General features: G+C 42.0%; 1 protein-coding gene across 5 annotated transcripts in view; it reads right to left on the bottom strand.

The window, feature by feature from the left end:
- The window catches only part of Rich (Guanine nucleotide exchange factor subunit Rich), a 253,655-nt gene that overhangs the window by 169,765 nt on the left and 71,839 nt on the right, over positions 1 to 12,051 (bottom strand). For all 5 annotated transcript variants that reach the window (XR_011391807.1, XM_070083585.1, XM_070083584.1 and 2 more), the window contains one exon: positions 7,328 to 7,559. Coding sequence is in view for 4 of the 5 variants with exons in the window: in XM_070083585.1 (XP_069939686.1) it covers positions 7,328 to 7,559 (232 nt within the window). In the remaining variant the exon portion in view is untranslated. The remainder of the gene's footprint in view (positions 1 to 7,327; positions 7,560 to 12,051) is intronic.

Here is a 12,051-nt window from a genome sequence, read left to right on the forward strand (position 1 = left end):
GAGTTAAACAAGTTAAGAAAGCCTAGGGAACGTATGGATTTGTCAGTTATAAACAGAGTAGGGGAGTTAGTAGGTGGGGAGATGGAGGTATTAGATAGATGGCGAGAATATTTTGAGGAACTTTTATATGTTGAGGAAGAAAGGGAGGCGGTAATTTCATGCACTGGCCAGGGAGTTATACCATCTTTTAGGAGTGAAGAAGAGCAGAATGTAAATGTGGGGGAGGTACGTGAGGCATTACATAGAATGAAAGGGGGTAAAGCAGCTGGAACTGATGGGATCATGACAGAAATGTTAAAAGCAGGGGGGGATATAGTGTTGGAGTAGTTGGTATTTTTGTTTAATAAATGTATGAAAGAGGGGAAGGTACCTAGGGATTGGTGGAGAGCATGTATAGTCCCTTTATATAAAGGGAAGGGGGACAAAAGAGATTGTAAAAATTATAGAGGAATAAGTTTATTGAGTATACCAGGAAAAATGTACGGTAGGGTTATTATTGAATTTTGCAACCGCTGAATGGGTTGCAATGATTATTATGTATATATATGATGTATATTATCTTTTCAAATAATTTTATATTGCTTATATTTGCGATAATAGCTAAATCGTAAATATACTGCTTTATATTCTTATCTGACTTATGTTGTTAGGATGTTACATAATATGTGCTCAGTTCAAGTCTTGATTGTCAAACTACTGTAATTATCGCTTGTCGCTCGTTATACTGCCGGCTTCTGAGCTGTGCTGTCCACGGGGCTATCACGTGATCGAGAGGGGGGGGGGGTGTCCTCACCTCTCGTGAAGTATTCAGTCTGCTCTAGACTCGCTTGGTGGTTGGACAGATTGTCTGTCTCATTATTCTTGTTAGTTCTGTAGAACTCTGTTCACAGAACATTGTATAGACTTAGTGATTTTCGACGTTGTACTGAGGTTGTGTGTCGCTTAGACACTCTGAACATCTCAGGTCCTTAGCTATAGCTTCTGACCTAATTTTGTACTGGTTTCTGTGTATTGTCACAGTCGGGTTTTTCCTATGCTGAACTTAGTTTCAGTAGTATGGGAGTTTTGTAACTTTTGTGGAGGATCTGCTGATGGTCCCTACTTATTGTCGTTATATTATCTCCTTTATCCTGATTGTGTCGCAGTCGCTTGTTATATGGCTATTGGGCATAGCATTCTTTTCATTGTTCAAGCAGACTGTTCTTGTTGCCAGTCGGTCAAGAAGTTAGTTTATTTGAGGACTTTGTCAGTCACTTGTTTAAGTCTAGTCGAGTCGTGAGACATAGTGAACTACTTAGAGCACTTACACGTATACACAAACTTACTTGTACATATTTGTAATATCTTATTAAATGTTAATGTACCAGACGGTACTTAAGAATTATAAATGTGATATGTGCTTTCAGCACAATAATATTGAACTCGAGAGATTGATTTTATTTTGATTGCTGTGATTAATTTAATTTGATAATATACCTCTAGACTTAATAAATTTATTAAATTTTAATTTCTCTAGTTAGTAGCCTACCAGTTGGAATCCTGAAGCACTACTGAATAATACTGAATTTTAATGGATAATTGGACAAGGATACTGACTACTTGTTACGAAAATCCAGTAACAGGCTGGATGCTAGAAGGGCAGTCCTTTCTAGTATTCACTGGAGATCTCTAAGCTTTTAGAATCGCGTTTTTTGTAACATTGAACGAATTAGAGGTAAGACAGAATGTAGGATTGCGGATGAGCAAGGAGGTTTCAGAGTGGGTAGGGGATGTGTAGATCAAGTGTTTACATTGAAGCATATATGTGAACAGTATTTAGATAAAGGTAGGGAAGTTTTTATTGCATTTATGGATTTAGAAAAGGCATATGATAGAGTGGATAGAGGAGCAATGTGGCAGATGTTGCAAGTATATGGAATAGGTGGTAAGTTACTAAATGCTGTAAAGAGTTTTTATGAGGATAGTGATTCTCAGGTTAGGGTGTGTAGAAGAGAGGGACACTACTTCCCGGTAAAAGTAGGCTTAGACAGGGATGTGTAATGTCACCATGGTTGTTTAATATATTTATAGATGGGGTTGTAAAAGAAGTAAATGCTAGTGTGTTCGGGAGAGGGGTGGAATTAAATTATGGGGAATCAAATACAAAATGGGAATTGACACACTTACTTTTTGCTGATGATACTGTGCTTATGGGAGAGTCTAAAGAAAAATTGCAAAGGTTAGTGGATGAGTTTGGGAGTGTGTGTAAAGGTAGAAAGGTGAAAGTGAACATAGAAAAAGAGTAAGGTGATGAGGATATCAAATGATTTAGATAAAGAAAAATTGGATATCAAATTAGGGAGTAGGAGTATGGAAGAAGTGAATGTTTTCAGATACTTGGGAGTTGACGTGTCGGCACATGGATTTATGAAGGACGAGGTTAATCATAGAATTGATGAAAGAAAAAAGGTGAGTGGTGCATTGAGGAATATGTGGAGTCAAAAATTGTTATCTATGGAGGCAAAGAAGGGAATGTATGAAAGTATAGTAGTACTAACACTCTTATATGGGTGTGAAGCTTGGGTTGTGAATGCAGCAGCGAGGAGGCGGTTGGAGGCAGTGGAGATGTCCTGTCTAAGGGCAATGTGTGGTGTAAATATCATGCAGAAAATTCGGAGTGTGGAAATTAGGAGAAGGTGTGGAGTTAATAAAAGTATTAGTCAGAGGGCAGAAGAGGGGATGTTGAGGTGGTTTGGTCATTTAGAGAGAATGGATCAAAGTAGAATCACATGGAAAGTATATAAATCTATAGGGGAAGGAAGGCGGGGTAGGGGTCGTCCTCGAAAGGGTTGGAGAGAGGGGGTAAAGGAGGTTTTGTGGGCAAGGGGCTTGGACTTCCAGCAAGCGTGCGTGAGCGTGTTAGACAGGAGTGAATGGAGACGAATGGTACTTGGGACCTGACGATCTGTTGGAGTGTGAGCAGGGTAATATTTAGTGAAGGGATTCAGGGAAACCGGTTATTTTCATATAGTCGGACTTGAGTCCTGGAAATGGGAAGTACAATGCCTGCACTTTAAAGGAGGGGTTTGGGATATTGGCAGTTTGGAGGGATATGTTGTGTGTCTTTATATGTGTATGCTTCTGGACTGTTGTATTCTGAGCACCTCTGCAAAAACAGTGATAATGTGCGAGTGTGGTGAAAGTGTTGAATGATGATGAAAGTATTTTCTTTTTGGGGATTTTCTTTCTTTTTTTTTTGGGTCACCCTGCCTCGGTGGGAAACGGCCGACTTGTTGAAAAAAAAAAAAAAAAAAATATATATATATATATATATATATTATATATATATATATAATATATATATATTATATATATATATATATAATATAATATATATTATATATATATATAATATATAATATATATATATATATAATATATATATATTATATATATATATTATATATGGATGTAGTGCGGATGACAAGAAACAGATGATTGCTTATGTTATGAATGAAAAGAAGTTGGATGTCCTGGCTCTAAGCGAAACAAAGCAGAAGGGGGTAGAAGAGTTTCAGTGGGGGGAAATAAATGGGATTAAATCTGGAGTATCTGAGAGAGTTAGAGCAAAGGAAGGGGTAGCAGTAATGTTAAATGATCAGTTATGGAAGGAGAAAAGAGAATATGAATGTGTAAATTCAAGAATTATGTGGATTAAAGTAAAGGTTGGATGCGAGAAGTGGGTCGTAATAAGCGTGTATGCACCTGGAGAAGAGAGGAATGCAGAGGAGAGAGAGAGATTTTGGGAGATGTTAAGTGAATGTATAAGAGCCTTTGAACCAAGTGAGAGAGTAATTGTGGTAGGGGACCTGAATGCTAAAGTAGGAGAAACTTTTAGAGAGGGTGTGGTAGGTAAGTTTGGGGTGCCAGGTGTAAATGATAATGGGAGCCCTTTGATTGAACTTTGTATAGAAAGGGGTTTAGTTATAGGTAATACATATTTTAAGAAAAAGAGGATAAATAAGTATACACGATATGATGTAGGGCGAAATGACAGTAGTTTGTTGGATTATGTATTGGTAGATAAAAGACTGTTGAGTAGACTTCAGGATGTACATGTTTATAGAGGGGCCACAGATATATCAGATCACTTTCTAGTTGTAGCTACACTGAGAGTAAAAGGTAGATGGGATACAAGGAGAATAGAAGCATCAGGGAAGAGAGAGGTGAAGGTTTATAAACTAAAAGAGGAGGCAGTTAGGGTAAGATATAAACAGCTATTGGAGGATAGATGGGCTAATGAGAGCATAGGCAATGGGGTCGAAGAGGTATGGGGTAGGTTTAAAAATGTAGTGTTAGAGTGTTCAGCAGAAGTTTGTGGTTACAGGAAAGTGGGTGCAGGAGGGAAGAGGAACGATTGGTGGAATGATGATGTAAAGAGAGTAGTAAGGGAGAAAAAGTTAGCATATGAGAAGTTTTTACAAAGTAGAAGTGATGCAAGGAGGGAAGAGTATATGGAGAAAAAGAGAGAGGTTAAGAGAGTGGTGAAGCAATGTAAAAAGAGAGCAAATGAGAGAGTGGGTGAGATGTTATCAACAAATTTTGTTGAAAATAAGAAAAAGTTTTGGAGTGAGATTAACAAGTTAAGAAAGCCTAGAGAACAAATGGATTTGTCAGTTAAAAATAGGAGAGGAGAGTTATTAAATGGAGAGTTAGAGGTATTGGGAAGATGGAGGGAATATTTAGAGGAATTGTTAAATGTTGATGAAGATAGGGAAGCTGTGATTTCGTGTATAGGGCAAGGAGGAATAACATCTTGTAGGAGTGAGGAAGAGCCAGTTGTGAGTGTGGGGGAAGTTCGTGAGGCAGTAGGTAAAATGAAAGGGGGTAAGGCAGCCGGGATTGATGGGATAAAGATAGAAATGTTAAAAGCAGGTGGGGATATAGTTTTGGAGTGGTTGGTGCAATTATTTAATAAATGTATGGAAGAGGGTAAGGTACCTAGTGATTGGCAGAGAGCATGCATAGTTCCTTTGTATAAAGGCAAAGGGGATAAAAGAGAGTGCAAAAATTATAGGGGGATAAGTCTGTTGAGTGTACCTGGTAAAGTGTATGGTAGAGTTATAATTGAAAGAATTAAGAGTAAGACGGAGAATAGGATAGCAGATGAACAAGGAGGCTTTAGGAAAGGTAGGGGGTGTGTGGACCAGGTGTTTACAGTGAAACATATAAGTGAACAGTATTTAGATAAGGCTAAAGAGGTCTTTGTGGCATTTATGGATTTGGAAAAGGCGTATGACAGGGTGGATAGGGGGGCAATGTGGCAGATGTTGCAAGTGTATGGTGTAGGAGGTAGGTTACTGAAAGCAGTGAAGAGTTTTTACGAGGATAGTGAGGCTCAAGTTTGAGTATGTAGGAAAGAGGGAAATTATTTCCCAGTAAAAGTAGGCCTTAGACAAGGATGTGTGATGTCACCGTGGTTGTTTAATATATTTATAGATGGGGTTGTAAGAGAAGTAAATGCGAGGGTCTTGGCAAGAGGCGTGGAGTTAAAAGATAAAGAATCACACACAAAGTGGGAGTTGTCACAGCTGCTCTTTGCTGATGACACTGTGCTTTTGGGAGATTCTGAAGAGAAGCTGCAGAGATTGGTGGATGAATTTGGTAGGGTGTGCAAAAGAAGAAAATTAAAGGTGAATACAGGAAAGAGTAAGGTTATGAGGATAACAAAAAGATTAGGTGATGAAAGATTGAATATCAGATTGGAGGGAGAGAGTATGGAGGAGGTGAACGTATTCAGATATTTGGGAGTGGACGTGTCAGCGGATGGGTCTATGAAAGATGAGGTGAATCATAGAATTGATGAGGGAAAAAGAGTGAGTGGTGCACTTAGGAGTCTGTGGAGACAAAGAACTTTGTCCTTAGAGGCAAAGAGGGGAATGTATGAGAGTATAGTTTTACCAACGCTCTTATATGGGTGTGAAGCGTGGGTGATGAATGTTGCAGCGAGGAGAAGGCTGGAGGCAGTGGAGATGTCATGTCTGAGGGCAATGTGTGGTGTGAATATAATGCAGAGAATTCGTAGTTTGGAAGTTAGGAGGAGGTGCGGGATTACCAAAACTGTTGTCCAGAGGGCTGAGGAAGGGTTGTTGAGGTGGTTCGGACATGTAGAGAGAATGGAGCGAAACAGAATGACTTCAAGAGTGTATCAGTCTGTAGTGGAAGGAAGGCGGGGTAGGGGTCGGCCTAGGAAGGGTTGGCGGGAGGGGGTAAAGGAGGTTTTGTGTGCGAGGGGCTTGGACTTCCAGCAGGCATGCGTGAGCGTGTTTGATAGGAGTGAATGGAGACAAATGGTTTTTAATACTTGACGTGCTGTTGGAGTGTGAGCAAAGTAACATTTATGAAGGGATTCAGGGAAACCGGCAGGCCGGACTTGAGTCCTGGAGATGGGAAGTACAGTGCCTGCACTCTGAAGGAGGGGTGTTAATGTTGCAGTTTAAAAACTGTAGTGTAAAGCACCCTTCTGGCAAGACAGTGATGGAGTGAATGATGGTGAAAGTTTTTCTTTTTCGGGCCACCCTGCCTTGGTGGGAATCGGCCAGTGTGATAATAATAATAATAATAATAATAATATATATATATATATATATATATGTATATATACGTGTATATATATATATATATATATATATATATATATATATATATATATATATATATATATGTATATATATATATGTATATATATATATATATGTATATATATATATATATATATATATATATATATATATATATATATATATATATATATATATATATATGAATATATATATATATATATATGTATGAATATATATATATATATGTATGAATATATATTCTTTTCTTTCAACACATCAGCCGTATCCCACCGAGGCGGGGTGGCCAAAAAGGGAAAACAAAGTTTCTCCTTTTACATTTAGTAATATATACAGGAGAAGGGGTTACCAGCCCCCTGCTCCCGTATATATATATATATATATATATATATATATATATATACATATATATATATATATATATATATATATATATATATATATATATATATATATATATATATATATATATATATAATTTAAGTTCCTTGACCCTCAGAGCAATTCTCAGATTAGGGGATCCAATTCTGAAAGGGTTAACAAAAACAATGAAACAGTCTACATAGGGTACTGTTATTTCTTCTTTGTTAATAATCATTTTCTATCATTTATTATCATTGTATTTTGAACTTATTAGGATGTATATGCAGCACAGTAAATATATTACAATAAACCAACACTTCAATGAATGAAAATTAGCAACTCACCTAGAGGGTATATGGACGGAGTGAAGGGCAACATGATTCTTCTGGCCATGAAGGTGTGAGATTTGTCAGCTGAATTTGGGAACAATGGTAGCCAAGCACGGGTCCCATGAAAACCACAATGCAACCAGAGAGCATGACTTAAATGTGGTTTGTGGCTAACAGCAGAACTACTGCACCACAAAGCCTCACAGCTTGAAGCCAGGACAATTGGTGTCATCTGAGCACACTGAAACTGAATACAAAAGAAAATTGAGAGATAATCCTATTTTAATTTGAATTAAAAACATTATATTATAGTCAGGTTCAGAGTGTTCACCACCATCACAGTGGTCTCTAGAGCTGTCATTAGTGGCACCCATGTGCTTGAGAGTAGGTTCTTGGGCTTAAACAAAGTTGCTTTCCGAGTGTTTCTGACTGCTGCAAGGTATTAATGCAATGGTCATGGTGTTTCGGATGACATAGAAGCTGACCTCAGCTGACCTCTACAACTAGGTACATGGCTGCATAGAGATCCTTAACATGTGTAATTATACTTTTTTTTTTTTTTTTTTTTTTTTTTGCAGCTTGGTTGAAACTGCCTTTTCTTTAACTGAGAGTTTAACCCTTAAACTGTCCAAACATAGATCTATGTTTTTTCAACATTTGAAAGTACGTAAAAAAGTAATTTTTTTTTTTTACATTTGAAAATGTGTAAAAAAAAACGTAGATCTATTTTTTTTTTGTTATATTCGAAAATGTGTAAAAAAACGTAGATCTATTTTTGGAGCACTACGCATGTGAACGTAGATCTGCTTGGACAGTTTAAGGGTTAAATTTATGTGAGGTAGTTATTGAACTACTGCCACAATTAGAATAATTAGATCCATTTTTGTGGTACAGTTCCTAGTAAGATACAAAATATCAATTGTAGAATACGAATTTAGAAACATGAACAATAGTCTTCTGCAGCAAGGCCTAATGGCCTCAGCAGATCATCCTCATTCCTTAGCTGTTCTTTCCTGGTTGTAGCTGGAAAATGAGCAGTGGGTATGGTTGCTAATAGCCTATGAGTGAAATATACCTTTCATTGGTGAACATTTACTGTTGGAGTTGAGGTGAGGGAGACTAACATTGAGTGGAATAGTGTGGCAATCCTTACAGAAGCCAGTGCGAGTGATACATATCGGAAATAGACACCTCTCTGTTGCATGTCTCTTATTCTTGCTGCTGCTAGAAAACCAGCTGCTGAATTCTCTCTCTAGTTTTTTTCAGCTCACTCTCAATATTATCCAGGTTTGTTTTACATGACTCATTCACTGTACTGGTAATGGAAAAGTTACTCTTATATCAGGTATTTAGAAATATGCTGAGTATTGGGTTGTAGTTATGGTATATCACAGCTCAGTTGGCAGTACACTCAGTTCACATACTGAGTGTCCATGGTTCAACCTTCAGAATGGGTGGAAATGTTAGGCATGTTTCCTTACACCTACTGGCCCTGTTCACTTAGCAATAAGTAGGTACCTGATTGTTAGCTCACTCCTGTAGGTCATGGTCCTGCATATAGATAGAACTGGGCTTTGAAATGAGCTAGGGTAGGATAACAGCTCTTAGCCTGTAAATCTGACTTGGGTAAAAAAAAACCTAGTTAACATTGACATTTTGAGAGCTGATAGTGTGCTACCCAAGCCTGAGAATCTTGAATCACTCTAAGCTTTGTTGACGAAATGTTTCAAATATTGTATACCTGAGGCAGCATTTCTGCTACCAGGCAATTTTTTTCACTAAGACAAATACCATGCACAGTTGATCTGTGAAATATTTTCACCAAAGAAGATAAATTGGCAATAAGATTCCAAATATTTCTATCAAACAGTAGGTGGTATGTAGTACCTAAGCAATGTATTACAATGGCTTTTTTTTCACAGATGTGCTCTAACATTAAGTGGTATACCAATGGGTAGGTACATCTTGAATGAGCTTGTGCTTTTGTAGTTGATTTTGGTCTTGAAGAGCAAGCCTGCAGTTTACTGCAGGCTAGAAAAAGAGTGAAGTGGTTCACTTTTTTATTACTCTCTGTTTCAAAATATAATCATGGATAACCAGTATGTATACTGTGTTCAAGTGTATATATGAGTAACCCTCACAATCATGAAGCAGCGTGTTAATTTTACTATTTTTAACCCTTAAACTGTCCAAACGCAGATCTACGCTTGTACAGTTAGTGCTCCAAACGTAGAACTATGTTTTATTTTTCCTGCCTCCAAATTTGGCATGATTGGCCTGAGATGCCTGGCCAGTATAGAATGGGTCTTAACACTCAGTGTGCGCAGTATTACAAAAATCTGGGACCACTTTAGTACCTTGTGGGAGCACCAATTCAATTGAGCGCCAGATAGAGCAAATAGCGTGGCAAACACTAGGGATTCACTGATGTCATGTCATATTAACACTCCCCTTTTAAGAGGAAAGTGATGAATGTGGCCACAAGTGGTCGAGGAAATATCAAAAACCTCGATAATAACCCATGTGTAACAATTGTGCAACATCCTTTTATTTTTGATACCAGTGGCAGTGACATCCTACGAGAATGTCCTATAACCTATGCCCTAAGTAAAGAGAAACGATTCTGGAACATGTGTGATATGTACGTGGCTGGCTGGCTGGCTGGCTGGCTGGCTCTGGCTGGCTGGCTGGCTCTGGCTGGCTGGCTGGCTGGCTGGCTCTGGCTGGCTCTGGCTGGCTCTGGCTGGCTGGCACTGGCTGGCTCTGGCTGGCTGGCACTGGCTGGCTGGCTGGCTGGCTGGCTCTGGCTGGCTGGCTCTGGCTGGCTGGCTCTGGCTGGCTGGTTGGCTGGCTCTGGCTGGCTCTGGCTGGCTGGCTGGCTGGCTCTGGCTGGCTCTGTCTGGCTCGCTGGCTCGCTCTGGCTGGCTGGCTGGCTCTGGCTGGCTGGCTCTGGCTGGCTGGCTCTGGCCAGCTGGCTGGCTCTGGCTGGCTCTGGCTGGCTGGCTCTGGCTGGCTGGCTGGCTCTGGCTGGCTGGCTGGCTGGCTCTGGCTGGCTGGCTCTGGCAGGCTGGCTGGCTGGCTCTGGCTGGCTGGCTGGCTCTGGATGGCTGGCTGGCTCTGGCTGGCTGGCTGGCTGGCTCTGGCTGGCTGGCTGGCTGGCTCTGGCTGGCTGGCTCTGGCTGGCTGGCTGGCTGGCTGGCTGGCTGGCTGGCTCTGGCTGGCTGGCTGGCTCTGGCTGGCTGGCTGGCTGGCTGGCTCTGGCTGGCTGGCTGGCTGGCTCTGGCTGGCTGGCTGGCTGGCTGGCTGGCTGGCTCTGGCTGACTGGCTGGCTCTGGATGACTGGCTGGCTCTGGCTGGCTGGCTGGCTCTGGCTGGCTGGCTCTGGCTGGCTGGCTGGCTGGCTCTGGCTGGCTGGCTGGCTCTGGGTGGCTCTGGCTGGCTGGCTGGCTGGCTGGCTGGCTGGCTGGCTGGCTGGCTGGCTGGCTGGCTCTGGCTGGCTGGCTGGCTCTGGCTGGCTGGCTGGCTCTGGCTGGCTGGCTGGCTCTGGCTGGCTGGCTGGCTCTGGCTGGCTGGCTGGCTGGCTCTGGCTGGCTGGCTGGCTCTGGCTGGCTGGCTGGCTCTGGCTGGCTGGCTTGGCTGGCTGGCTTGGCTGGCTTGGCTGGCTCTGGCTGGCTGGCTTGGCTGGCTGGCTTGGCTGGCTGGCTGGCTGGGCTGGCTCTGGCTGGCTGGCTGGCTCTGGCTGGCTGGCTGGCTGGCTCTGGCTGGCTGGCTGGCTGGCTCTGGCTGGCTCTGGCTGGCTGACTCTGGCTGGCTCTGGCTGGCTGGCTCTGACTGGCTGGCTCCGGCTGGCTGGCTGGCTCTGACTGGCTGGCTGGCTCTGGCTGGCTGGCTGTCTCTGGCTGACTGGCTGGCTCTGGCTGTCTCTGGCTGACTGGCTGGCTCTGGCTATCTCTGGCTGACTGGCTGGCTCTGGTTGTCTCAGGCTGACTGGCTGGCTCTGGCTGTCTCTGGCCGACTGACTGGCTCCGGCTGTCTCTAGCTGGCTCTGGCTCTCTCTGTCAGGCTCTATCTGGCTCTGTCTCTGTCTATATCTCTATCTCCGTCTGTCTCTGTCTATCTCTATCTCTGTCTAACAATGTCTCTCTCTCTCTCACATGTACACATAGGTACAGTTATACATAGTGTAAATTACCTAGGATAACCCAAAAATTCCAGGCAAAGTGCTATACAGTGCTTGTAGATATAAGGTATAATAAGCATGACTGGCAAGCAATATGCATTTTTACAAATCAGACATGATGACTGCATCGTGTGTAATACCTGTTGGTTTATGAGCCGCTCCCTGAGACCGAGAGACAAGCAGACGGAAAGACAGACAGACAGACAGACAGACAGACAGACACACACACACACACACACACACACACACACACACACACACACGCAGGCAGGCAGAAAGACACACACACACAGGCAGACAGAAAGACCAAGATGCACAGGCAGACAGAAAGACCAATTCACACAGGCAGACAAAGACACGCACAGAGGCAGACAGAAAGACCGAGACACACACAGGCAGAGAGAAAGGTAGACACACACAGCCAGACAGAAAGGCACACACACACAGGCAGACAAAAAGAAAGGCATACACAGGCAGACAGAAAGACAGATAAGCAGAGCTAGACAGACAGACTTACACGTTTGTGTGTAAAGCCCTCAAGTGTCACTCACTCCATTCC

The sequence above is a fragment of the Cherax quadricarinatus genome, chromosome 10 (assembly GCF_038502225.1).
Source record: "Cherax quadricarinatus isolate ZL_2023a chromosome 10, ASM3850222v1, whole genome shotgun sequence".
Classification (NCBI taxonomy): domain Eukaryota; kingdom Metazoa; phylum Arthropoda; class Malacostraca; order Decapoda; family Parastacidae; genus Cherax; species Cherax quadricarinatus.